Source organism: Lucilia sericata, unplaced genomic scaffold (assembly GCF_015586225.1).
Source record: "Lucilia sericata isolate MDLA Ls3-8-SP2 unplaced genomic scaffold, ASM1558622v1 Contig001021F_arrow, whole genome shotgun sequence".
NCBI lineage: Eukaryota > Metazoa > Arthropoda > Insecta > Diptera > Calliphoridae > Lucilia > Lucilia sericata.
The window spans coordinates 132,513-147,108 of record NW_023995003.1 but is presented as its reverse complement, the minus strand read 5'-3'; the positions used below and the strand labels follow the sequence as shown (position 1 = coordinate 147,108).

At 32.5% G+C, this 14,596-nt stretch overlaps 1 protein-coding gene across 1 annotated transcript in view; it reads left to right on the top strand.

Annotated features, from left to right (window-relative positions):
- Nucleotides 1-2,618: 2,618 nt before the first annotated feature.
- LOC119609626 (kazrin) overlaps nt 2,619-14,596 on the top strand; it is a 56,378-nt gene continuing 44,400 nt past the window's right edge. Inside the window, 2 exon segments of the mRNA XM_037964472.1 lie at nt 2,619-3,192; nt 10,218-11,046. Coding sequence (XP_037820400.1) covers nt 3,079-3,192; nt 10,218-11,046 — 943 coding nt within the window. The 5' untranslated portion in view covers nt 2,619-3,078.

Genomic DNA, 14,596 nt, shown 5'->3' with positions numbered 1-14,596 from the left:
TTCAATATTGTCCTGGACTGAAGGACATAATTAGTAAGATAAATAGACATTTTGAACAACATTTGGAATTGTTGTGTACCGATATACTAAACTGTCTGACCCAACTGTATGAGGACAAATTCATACATATATAATATCTGGAATAACATCACTCCAAAGATGTTTGGATATACCATAGACGAAAGCCTGCCGTTTTGTCGCCCGGATTAAAGACACCTTTGTAATAACAGTTTCATACAAGTGTTTGCTCTAATGTGCCGCTTAGCAACGATATGTACAGCAAAACAAAAATGGGAAGTTGTAACAAAGTCATTGATAAAATTTGATTATAATTTAAACGAAATTAATAAAATCTCTCAATGCGTATACTTCATAGAATAATTCGCATATGAAAAAAATAATAATCATACGCCACGTTTGTCTCAACGGCAGAACAATGTAAAAATGTATTAAAAGTCAAGACTATGGCTTTGCTATTTCTTATTCGATTTTAAAGTTTAAAAAAAAATAGTTCATTCTCAAATCCCTGCGTTGATACCCTACACGATTTAGCTATGTCCATCTGTCCGCCCGTCTGTGTATCCATGTAAACCTTGAGCTCACTCTACAGGTCGCAATTTTCAAGATAATTTGATGAAATGTCGCACATACTCTGGTTAAAATCAATTCATTATTTTGCATAGCCCCCATACAACCCTACTCTCCCGAATGGGGATTTTGAGCTCATAATTATGTGAAATGTTCTTGTATCACTTCAAAAATCTACAAAACTTAGTTTTATATACGTCTTAATGATACTGCTGATTTTCAAATGATCGGGCCTCATTTGACCCTATCCCTCATACAAAGTCCTCTTCAGAAAATGACTTGGTGGTCAAATTCACTTATAAACACTAATATCACGATGATGTTATGCATAACTAACTGATGTAGATATAAATCCTTGTACCAAAATTTATAAGGATGGGGCCATATAAATCCCTTACCCTCATATAACCCCCCTTTCAGATAATCCCTTTATTGTCAACAAATTGTTAAAATATTTCTGAATTAAGGTATGGCGAGTAGTTAGTTAGTAGTTAGTTAGTTAGTTAGTTAGTTAGTTAGTTTAGTTAGTTAGTTAGTTAGTTAGTTAGTTAGTTAGGTTAGTTAGTTAGTTAGTTAGTTAGTTAGTTAGTTAGTTAGTTAGTTAGTTAGTTAGTTAGTTAGTTAGTTAGTTAGTTAGTTAGTTAGTTAGTTAGTTAGTTAGTTAGTTAGTTAGTTAGTTAGTTAGTTAGTTAGTTAGTTAGTTAGTTAGTTAGTTAGTTAGTTAGTTAGTTAGTTAGTTAGTTAGTTAGTTAGTTAGTTAGTTAGTTAGTTAGTTAGTTAGTTAGTTAGTTAGTTAGTTAGTTAGTTAGTTAGTTAGTTAGTTAGTTAGTTAGTTAGTTAGTTAGTAGTTAGTTAGTTAGTTAGTTAGTTAGTTAGTTAGTTAGTTAGTTAGTTAGTTAGTTAGTTAGTTAGTTAGTTAGTTAGTTAGTTAGTAGTTAGTTAGTTAGTTAGTTAGTTAGTTAGTTAGTTAGTTAGTTAGTTAGTTAGTTAGTTAGTTAGTTAGTTAGTTAGTTAGTAGTTAGTTAGTTAGTTAGTTAGTTAGGTAGTTAGTTAGTTAGTTAGTTAGTTAGTTAGTTAGTTAGTTAGTTAGTTAGTTAGTTAGTTAGTTAGTTAGTTAGTTAGTTAGTTAGTTAGTTAGTTAGTTAGTTAGTTAGTTAGTTAGTTAGTTAGTTCGTTAGTTAGTTAGTTAGTAGTAGTTAGTTAGTTAGTAGTTAGTTAGTTAGTTAGTTAGTTAGTTAGTTAGTAGTAGTTAGTAGTTAGTTAGTTAGTTAGTTAGTTAGTTAGTTAGTTAGTTAGTTAGTTAGTTTAGTAGTTAGTTAGTTGTTAGTAGTTAGTTGTTAGTAGTTAGTTAGTTAGTTAGTTAGTTAGTTAGTAGTTAGTAGTAGTAGTTAGTTAGTTAGTTAGTTAGTTAGTAGTTAGTTAGTTAGTTAGTTAGTTAGTAGTTAGTTAGTTGTAGTTAGTTAGTTAGTTAGTTAGTAGTTAGTTAGTTAGTTAGTTAGTTAGTTAGTAGTTAGTTAGTTAGTTAGTTAGTTAGTAGTTAGTTAGTTAGTTAGTTAGTTAGTTAGTTAGTTAGTTGCAGTATGTCACTCTTGGGCTCCTTGTCTACCTGAGACTATAAGAGTGTATCGCAACCCTCCACCCAGTCCAAACACTACCAACATCCTACGAAGACACCCATCCAACATTCCATAGTTTTGTTCATAATTAAACTAAGGAGATGTATTTTCCTACATCAGAAAACACTACTTTATATTTTTCATTTGGAAAGCTTAGTTCATGGATATTTCTATCTATTCTATTGTCGTTGTAATAGCATAAGCAAGGAAAAATGTTATCAAACATTGTGCATGGAAATAATTGCACATATTTTGATAATTTCTGAACAAATGCATATTTCACTAGAAATTTATATTAATCCACTTTAATTTTCCTTTTGCATTGTAAGCCTTTTTTATAAAAATTCTCTTCATTCAATATAAATTCAAATTTTTTAATAACTACTTTTTCTTTTAATGTCTCTTTTAGATTCATAATAACTCAAGGCGCTTTCCAAAAAAGACATAAAAATTAAATCTAGCAAAATGTATGAGTGCCATAAATAGTAAGAAAAATTTATTTAAATTTTTTTAATATTATCTAACAACACTATTTGACCACATAAAAAGAAGAAAAAGAGAAACATGATGATGAAAAAAGTGTACAATATGTCTAAAACATGCTACACATAATAGGCCAAATAAGGAAGAACATGAGTATTAATGTAAAAATCCTCTTAACATTTAGCAACCTTTTAACAATTATGCACAACACTTAGATTAGAACAGACATATACACAGAAAAAAAGAGAAAGAAATAAAACTAACAACAACACAAAATACAAAAAAAGGAGATACATCAACCAAAGTTGCATTTAAATTTAGAGATTTTTTTTTTAGAAATACTAAAAATAAAGCACCATTATACTATTAAAAAAAACTTCTTAGTTGTATTATGCAAATAAATATAATAAATACTGGTCCAACAATGGCTGCATCAGAGCCACCAGAACCACCACCGCGTAATCCGGAACGTATTAATGCAACATTACATAAACTTGCTGAATCTGTAAGTACTGTTAGCTGTTAAATGTAAAGAGTTTAGAAAAGTCATTGACCCCACACCCTACACCAAAAAAACCGCCTCCACCCTTAAACATTCTATTAAAATATATTCCAATTTTTCTCGTATATTTCATTTCTGTTCACACCACACCACATTCTTTGCTCCGCTCGTTTATACTTTCATTTATTTTCTTTCTCTTCCTTTAACACTTCTTGTCATATTTCCGCTTGCACTAAGCGACCTGCTAAAAACCAAACTCATTTTCACTAGTTTTAATGTGCATGTTTTCTTCCCCTCCTCCAACGTTTCTTCATTTACGAAATGTTGTTTGTTGTTGTTACATACATTTTTTTTGGGTACATTTTTACACCTGTTGTTTTCCACTTGGCCACATTTGAATTAAATGTGTATTTTTTTTCTTTTTTCCTTTTCCTTCTGTTTATATCTTAAAAATAATTTATTTTGGCGTTTTGTTTTTTCAAACATATTTTCCTTTTTTTTCTGTCATCATAAAACATACAAAATATGTTTCGTTGCATGGTTTAAAATGTTTTAGAGAATGAAGAAATATATAAAAAATACACTTTGAAAACTTTAGAGAATTAAACCCCCAAATAGTAGAAAGCAACTGACAGCATGCCAGCAGAGCCTGTAATGCAAAAGGAAAAAAAATAATATCCTTAATAGAAAAACTACACCAGATAGTGGTTATGGAAATTACTTAAATACATTTAATTTTTTGCTTAATTAAAATAAAACAATTAATTTAAGACAATTTTTTTTTAATTTTTGTACTTAAAAAAATCAAAAATTATCTATAATTAAGGAATTCAACAGATTTCTAAAATCCCTCTATGCGTATACTTCATATAATAATACGCATATTTAAAAAATAATAATCATACGTCTCGTTAGTCTCAACTAGGGATGCCAATCGGGACTGGTTTTTAGAAATCCCGGAATTCGGGATTTTTAAATAAATCCCGGAATCCCGATATCGGGATCCCGGGATTTTCGGGATTTCTAAATCCCGAAAAATATAAAAAAAAAATTCAAAAAATCATAATAATTTACCGACAAAAATAAAATGTTTTATTTCATATTGCAATATGAATACTCTTAGTAGGTGTTTACTTTCCAATAAGCATTTTGTGAAAAGAAAAACAAATTAATTCAAAGTACATACTTAGAATAAAAATCTTTCCATCCCAGGCACTGAATAGTAGAATAAAAACCTGAAATAATACCCATGATATCCAAATTTACAATGGTTTCCAAATAATATTTAAATAGTATGTGTAATGGGGATCCATACGAGGCTACATAGAGCACCTGTACTGCACCTATATCTCCTCCACCTTATATCCCGTGTTCACTAACCAAGGGAATTATCTTCTCGCCATCTTATTGACAGGTTGACTTCCATTATAGATATCCGATAGTATCAATGCCTATTTATTGTCCTTTTTATACCCTTAGTAGGGATGGTATATTGGGTTTCTCCGGAGTAGTGCTTTTGTTTTATACTCTCCTAAAATACGCTGATGAAATTTGAAATGATCGGGCTTTTGATCCGAGCCCCCATACAAAACACAGCTTTAAAAAAGAATTAGTGTCCACAATTCGCTTAAAAAGAGAACTGTTGCAATGAAATTCAGCATAAAACATTTTATGTAACCGTAAATTCGCCCTCCAAATTTTATGAGGATCGACTCATATGATGGCGTCCTTCCCCCAAGCATATTTCAGAAAAATAGTTTTTTAACAATAAAGTGCTAGAATATATCGGAGGCGAGGTATACTTTTATTATGAAAACTAAATTACATTTTACTCTCATAACTGGTGTATGGGGTTATATGGTCGGCCTCGCCCGCCTATAATTTCGTACTTGTTATTTTTATATATCCGATAGTATCTATGCCTATTTAGTATAGCAATGAAATTTGATATTCGTAAATCCCTGACGAGCCAAAACCTCTCTACCAAATTTTATGTGGGTCGGTTCATAATTGACCCTACCCCCATATAAGGTCCCGTTAAAAAAATGACTTTAACGCTCATTACTGGCTTAAAAATACGAGTATAGCGATGAAATTCGATACACATATGTTTCATGCGAGTCAAAATCTCTCTACCAAGTTTTATGTGTTTCGGTCCATAATTGACCCTACCCCTACATAAGGTCCCATCCAGATAAATACTTTAACGCTCATTACTGGCTTACAAGTACGAGTGTAGAGATGAAATTTGAGATAAGTAAGTTTCTTACTCGCCAAAAGCTAAGAAACTTTTATAGGAACGTAAATCTTCCTACCAGAAAGTGTATGAACCAAAATTGGTCTAAAAAAATTATGAAAAATTTTATAAAAACGGTCAATGATTCACCCTACCTCTCATATAAGGTCCTATCAGTAAATTTGATGAGTAATATCACCCTGATGTTTATAGAAAAGCATATTCGTCATAGCCGAATATAGCACTCTTACTTTTTTTTGATATTTCAGCTTGTAAGTTAGTAGAGTCATCTTAAGTCCAAAAACTTTTTAAATTCTCTTATTTAGTACTTTATAATGTATAAAATAGCGGAAAAATACTTAAAAATTCGGGATTTTAAAATCCCGAAATTTCCCGGGATTACATTTTTTAAAATCCCGGTTTTCGGTACTTTCAAATCCCGAAAATCCCGGTATTTTCGGGAATCGGGAATTCCCGTTTGGCATCCCTAGTCTCAACTGCAGAAACTATAAATATATATAAATCATAGTCAACAATATAGCCTAATACTTTGCTATTTCTTAGCCAATTGGAAAGTTATATATCTTATTTCAAAGCTAATACTGTGTATATTATTAGTCTGGTCTAGAGAATAAGCTATATTCTGGACTATAGACTATAGTCTGGACTACAGAATAGGCTATAGTCCGGACTATAGAATACAATAAAGTCTGGTCTACAGAATATACTAAAAAAGACTGGATTATAGTCTGGACTATAGAGAATACTATATACTGGCTATAGAATAGACTATAGTTTTGACTATAGAATAGACTACAATCTGTACTATAGAATAGACTATAGTCTGAACTATAGAATAGACTATAGTCTGGACTATAGAATAGATTGTATTCTGGACTATATAACAGACTATAGTCTGGAATATAGAATAGACTATATTCTGGACTATATAATAGACTAAAGTCTGGACTATAAAAATAGACTATAGTCTGGACTACAGCCTGGATTACAGTCTGAACTATAGAATAGACTATAGTCTGGACTATAGAATAGAATATAGAATAGACTATAGTCAGGGCTATTGAATAGACAAGAGTCTGGACTATAAATAGTCTATAGTCTGGACTATAGAATAGACTATAGTCTGGACTACAGAATACACTATAGCCTGGGCTATAGAATAGAATATATAATAGACTATAGTCAGGACTAAAGAACAGTCTATAGTCAGGACTAAGGAACAGTCTATAGTCAGGACTAAAGAACAGTCTATAGTCTGGACTATAGAACGGTCTATAGTCAGGACTATAGAACAGTCTATTGTCTGGACTATAAAATAGTCTATAGTCTGGAGTATTGAACAGTCTATAATCTGGACTATAGTCTGGACTATAGAACAGTCTATAGTCTGGACTATAGAACTGTAGAACAATCTATAGTCTGGATTATAGAACAGTATATAGTCTGGACTGTAGAACAATCTACAGTCTGGACTATAGAACAGTCTATAGTCTGGACTATAGAACAGTCTATAGTCTGGACTATAGAACAGTCTATAGTCTGGACTATAGAACAGTCTATAGTCTAGACTATAGAACAGTCTATAGTCTGGACTATAGAACAGTCCATAGTCTGGACTATAGAACAGTCTATAGTCTGGACTATAGAACAGTCCATAGTCTGGACTATAGAACAGTCCATAGTCTGGACTATAGAACAGTCTATAGTCTGGACTATAGAACAGTCTATAGTCTGGACTATAGAACAGTCTATAGTCTGGACTATAGAACAGTCTATAGTCTTGACTATAGAATAGTCTATAGTCTGGACTACAGAACAGTCTATAGTCTGGACTATAGAACAGTCTATAGTCTGGACTATAGAACAGTCTATAGTCTGGACTATAGAACAGTCTATAGTCTGGACTATTGAACACACTATAGTCTGGACTATTGAACACACTATAGTCTGGACTATTGAACACACTATAGTCTGGACTATAGAACAGTCTATAGTCTGTACTATAGAACAGTCTATAGTCTGGACTATAGAACAGTCTATAGTCTGGACTATAGAACAGTCTATAGTCTGGACTATAGAACAGTCTACAGTCTGGACTATAGAACAGTCTATAGTATGGACTTTAGAACAGTCTATAGTCTGGACTATAGAACAGTCTATAGTCTGGACTATAGAAAAGTCTATAGTCTGGACTATAGAACAGTCTATAGTCTGGACTATAGAACAGTCTATAGTCTGGACTATAGAACAGTTTATAGTCTGGACTATAGAACAGTCTATAGTCTGGACTATAGAACAGTCTATAGTCTGGACTATAGAACAGTCTATAGTCTGGACTATAGAACAGTCTATAGTCTGGACTATAGAACAGTCTATAGTCTGGACTATAGAACAGTCTATAGTCTGGACTATAGAACAGTCTATAGTCTGGACTATAGAACAGTCTATAGTCTGGACTATAGAACAGTTTATAGTCTGGACTATAGAACACTCTATAGTCTGGACTATAGAACAGTTTATAATCTGGACTATAGAACAGTCTATAGTCTGGACTATAGAACAGTCTATAGTCTGGACTATTGAACACACTATAGTCTGGACTATAGAACAGTCTATAGTCTGGACTATTGAACACACTATAGTCTGGACTATAGAACAGTCTATAGTCTGGACTATAGAACAGTCTATAGTCTGTACTATGGAACAGTCTATAGTCTGGACTATAGAACAGTCTATAGTCTGGAGTATAGAACAGTCTATAGTCTGGACTATAGAACAGTCTATAGTCTGGACTATTGAACACACTATAGTCTGGACTATTGAACACACTATAGTCTGGACTATTGAACACACTATAGTCTGGACTATAGAACAGTCTATAGTCTGTACTATAGAACAGTCTATAGTCTGGACTATAGAACAGTCTATAGTCTGGACTATAGAACAGTCTATAGTCTGGACTATAGAACAGTCTACAGTCTGGACTATAGAACAGTCTATAGTATGGACTTTAGAACAGTCTATAGTCTGGACTATAGAACAGTCTATAGTCTGGACTATAGAACAGTCTATAGTCTGGACTATAGAAAAGTCTATAGTCTGGACTATAGAACAGTCTATAGTCTGGACTATAGAACAGTCTATAGTCTGGACTATAGAACAGTCTATAGTATAGTCTGGACTATAGAACAGTCTATAGTCTGGACTATAGAACAGTCTATAGTCTGGACTATAGAACAGTCTATAGTCTGGACTATAGAACAGTCTATAGTCTGGACTATAGAACAGTCTATAGTCTGGACTATAGAACAGTCTATAGTCTGGACTATAGAACAGTCTATAGTCTGGACTATAGAACAGTCTATAGTCTGGACTATAGAACAGTCTATAGTCTGGACTATAGAACAGTCTATAGTCTGGACTATAGAACAGTCTATAGTCTGGACTATAGAACAGTTTATAATCTGGACTATAGAACAGTCTATAGTCTGGACTATAGAACAGTCTATAGTCTGGACTATAGAACAGTCTATAGTCTGGACTATTGAACACAGTCTATAGTCTGGACTATAGAACAGTCTATAGTCTGGACTATAGAACAGTCTATAGTCTGGACTATAGAACAGTCTATAGTCTGGACTATAGAACAGTCTATAGTCTGGACTATAGAACAGTCTATAGTCTGGACTATAGAACAGTCTATAGTCTGGACTATAGAACAGTCTATAGTCTGGACTATAGAACAGTCTATAGTCTGGACTATAGAACAGTTTATAGTCTGGACTATAGAACACTCTATAGTCTGGACTATAGAACAGTTTATAATCTGGACTATAGAACAGTCTATAGTCTGGACTATAGAACAGTCTATAGTCTGGACTATTGACTATTGTCTGGACTATAGAACAGTCTATATTCTGGAGTATAGAACAGTCTATAGTCTGGACTATAGAATTGTCTATAGTCTGGACTATTGTCTTGACTATAGAATAGACTATGGTCTTTACCATAGAATAGATTATGATGTTCTGGACTATAGAATAGGCTTATTTGATTTTTTAAACATATTCTTCAAATTTGTGAAACAAATTTTTGAATTTTTAATAGATCTCATGGGGATTTATTCAAAATAGATAAGGGAATAAAATAGTAAAAACTGAGATCAATTACTCTTACAGTGTAGCTGTACCCGCGATTTGAATTCGGAGGATTATCATGGTCATAGCTCCAATAATTGTCTTGTAGTGAAAATCAATTAAATATGTAGCTCATTACATAATTATCACTTACGGATCGGTCTAACAACGATTTCAACACATAATTTTGAAGTTCGTTATAAAAAAGAAAAATTTTATGAAATTGTACTTGAGGGACTGAAAAAGTAGTTTGTTTTTATACGAGGATTGATAATAAGTGATGTTTTTTGTATTAAAATAATTACCAAAATATCGGGACTTAAAAAATTATTCGTAATAAGCGAGAGATCGTTATAACCGAGTCTGTTAAAAGCGAGTTTGACTGTATACTGAGCATTGATACAAGTACTGCCTTTATTAAAGCAAATATTTTTTAATAATTTCCTTTTTTTACAAATGTTCCTCTTTAGTAGATGCCTGACTATTTTCATATATTCTTTAAAACATCCTACTTACAATTTTTTAGAACTTTAATAATTTTAAAATTTTTATCTACTAAACTAAAATTTTTTCCACAAAATTGTTCATAATTAGCTAATATTTTCTATATATTTTATTTTATATCATTTCAATAGAAAAATATTAAATCATTAGATTCATCAGTGTTAAATGATAAAACAGTCAACAACAATAAACCATTGAAAACAATTTTATCACTGGACACAGCAACATCAGCAGCAACTGTTGCCAGTGGCAATACAGCAACCGGAAAACTAGTTACAACAGTAAATAATTTACCATCACCATCTGGTCCAGTTGGGACAATAGCAGCATCTGCTACAGGTTTATATTTTAATAAACAACAACAACAACAGAAACTTCAGCAGCAACAACAAAATGATTTAACTCCCAGTGGTGGTGAGAGTACAACATCACCGTTGAGTTCAAATGGTAGCAATCATACGCTTACCTCACCAATGACGATTGAACATCAGCAACAGCAGCAACTACATCGTATAAATTATCAAACAACAGCAGCAGCAGCAGCAGCAACAACAACATCAGCGGCAGCAGCAGCAACCTTAATTAAAGGCAGTAGTGGTGGTGGTGGCCTAGAAACCACATTAGTTGCATCACATATGACGCAACAGCAAAATGGTAGTGGCCAACGTGGTAGTGGCGTTGGTGGCCTATTAAGTGAACAGCAACAACAACAGCACAATCTCCAACTACAACAATTGAATAATCATCATTTAATTAATGGCGGCAGTACAGTAGCAACAAACACAACAACAGCAGCAGCAACCGGAAGTAGTGGTAGCAGTCTTGGCTCCTCAAGTAATAACAGTAATCATAGCAACAGTTTAAGTGGCTCGAATGCCTTTAATATCAATAACTTAATTACCACACATTCAACAACATCTGCAGCATTAAATGCCACACATAATTTACAAACATCTTTAGGTATGTATGAGTGTATTGTTATTTATGTACAAGTTTGGTGTAGTAGTTTTTAATACCCGTGTTTGTGTATTTATTAATATGTATGTGTGTGTTTGTGTACGTCCGTCTGTGTATGTATGTGTTTTTTCCTTTTCCTGTTTTTGTGTTTTTCCTATTAATCATTTTGATGAATTTCAATTCCCAAAGTTCAAATTTGCATCGATAAACGAATTAATTGTTTTCAATTAGCATTTCTTACACTAATATATTACACTCTACGAAAAAGTTATAGGGAAACTATTTATATTTGCAATATACGATGCCCATTTCAAAGTTTACCAATCTAATTTTTAAATGTCACTATAACTCTAAAAAGTAAGTGTCAAGCTCAACTTGAATACTATCCGATTAAGTGAAATGTCCTTGGAAGTGTCTCATAATTCATGGGCATAGTGATATAATGTTTATAGATTACAAGTAGTAGTACACTTAGTCAAGAAATACAGACAAAGTCCGGCTATGGAGGACACTATTTAAAGGAAATCCTAAAAGCAACATCTACAAAAGTAAAAAGCAATTTTATACAGGATAAAAATATTTGATACCATATTTTAATATCTGAATACATCTCTGTGTTCCACATGCTGTACATTCATCCTATTCCCTTCACCCGACTTTATGTAGTTGTGTCCATAGACCCATGTGTCCACTCAGAATACTCATGCCTGGTGACATGAACAATTGAAATTTTGAAAGACTATAGACTAGACTATAGACTAGACTATAGACTAGACTATAGACTAGACTATAGACTAGACTATAGACTAGACTATAGACTAGACTATAGACTAGACTATAGACTAGACTATAGACTAGACTATAGACTAGACTATAGACTAGACTATAGACTAAACTATAGACTAGACTATAGACTAGACTATAGACTAGACTATAGACTAGACTATAGACTAGACTATAGACTAGACTATAGACTAGACTATAGACTAGACTATAGACTAGACTATAGACTAGACTATAGACTAGACTATAGACTAGACTATAGACTAGACTATAGACTAGACTATAGACTAGACTATAGACTAGACTATAGACTAGACTATAGACTAGACTATGGACTAGACTATAGACTAGACTATAGACTAGACTATAGACTAGACTATAGACTAGACTATGGACTAGACTATAGACTAGACTATAGACTAGACTATAGACTAGACTATAGACTAGACTATAGACTAGACTATAGACTAGACTATAGACTAGACTATAGACTAGATAGACTAGACTATATACTAGACTATAGACTAGACTATAGACTAGACTATAGACTAGACTATAGACTAGACTATAGACTAGACTATAGACTAGACTATAGACTAGACTATACTACTAGACTATAGACTAGACTATAGACTAGACTATAGACTAGACTATAGACTAGACTATAGACTAGACTATAGACTAGACTATAGACTAGACTATAGACTAGACTATAGACTAGACTATAGACTAGACTATAGATAGACTATAGATAGACTATAGACTAGACTATAGACTAGACTATAGACTAGACTATAGACTAGACTATAGACTAGACTATAGACTAGACTATAGACTAGACTATAGACTAGACTATAGACTAGACTATAGACTAGACTATAGACTAGACTATAGACTAGACTATAGACTAGACTATAGACTAGACTATAGACTAGACTATAGACTAGACTATAGACTAGACTATAGACTAGACTATAGACTAGACTATAGACTAGACTATAGACTGACTATAGACTAGACTATAGACTAGACTATAGACTAGACTATAGACTAGACTATAGACTAGACTATAGACTAGACTATAGACTAGACTATACTAGACTATAGACTAGACTATAGACTAGACTATAGACTAGACTATAGACTAGACTATAGACTAGACTATAGACTAGACTATAGACTAGACTATAGACTAGACTATAGACTAGACTATAGACTAGACTATAGACTAGACTATAGACTAGACTATAGACTAGACTATAGACTAGACTATAGACTAGACTATAGACTAGACTATAGACTAGACTATAGACTAGACTATAGACTAGACTATAGACTAGACTATAGACTAGACTATAGACTAGACTATAGACTAGACTATAGACTAGACTATAGACTAGACTATAGACTAGACTATAGACTAGACTATAGACTAGACTATAGACTAGACTATAGACTAGACTATAGACTAGACTATAGACTAGACTATAGACTAGACTATAGACTAGACTATAGACTAGACTAGACTAGACTATAGACTAGACTATAGACTAGACTAGACTATAGACTAGACTATAGACTAGACTATAGACTAGACTATAGACTAGACTAGACTATAGACTAGACTATAGACTAGACTATAGACTACTATAGACTAGACTATAGACTAGACTAGACTAGACTATAGACTAGACTATAGACTAGACTATAGACTAGACTATAGACTAGACTATAGACTAGACTATAGACTAGACTATAGACTAGACTATAGACTAGACTATAGACTAGACTATAGACTAGACTATAGACTAGACTAGACTATAGACTAGACTATAGACTAGACTATAGACTAGACTAGACTATAGACTAGACTATAGACTAGACTACACTATAGACTAGACTATAGACTAGACTATAGACTAGACTATAGACTAGACTACACTATAGACTAGACTATAGACTAGACTACACTATAGACTAGACTATAGACTAGACTATAGACTAGACTATAGACTAGACTATAGACTAGACTATAGACTAGACTATAGACTAGACTATAGACTAGACTATAGACTAGACTATAGACTAGACTATAGACTAGACTATAGACTAGACTATAGACTAGACTATAGACTAGACTATAGACTAGACTATAGACTAGACTATAGACTAGACTATAGACTAGACTATAGACTAGACTATAGACTAGACTATAGACTAGACTATAGACTCGACTATAGACTCGACTATAGAAACGGCCCACGATTTTTTGCTCAAAATGATGTTTTTGGAGTTATGTGTCCTGTCCGTCCACTTCTTTAATGTTTATGAATTTAAAATATTTCCAGTGTTTTTGTAATAAATTTTCCACAAAATATTTATAATTCTTAGTAAATATAAACGAGTTGTGTCTCTATAAACTGTGAAGTTTGTTTACTTAATAACTATTTATTTTACAAATAACTGCTATTTAACACTAGTCAAAACTGTAAACTATATAAGTTTTATCTTATCAACTTTTCTTAAAAACATAGGTATCAAGGAAGACAATCCTTCGCTTAGAGCACTCGGGATCAGTACTAACTACAAGTTACTTATTTAAGACCTCGAGCAGAAGCTTTTTCCTAAATATCATTTTGTTTTCTAAAATTACCATGATTAATTTTTCTTTTGTTCGTCTAATATAACTAAATCGGTCAACAAATTCTATTAGATTTGCAATTCTAATAGAATTCTATTAGATTTCTAATGGTTTGTCTAGTGTTAATTA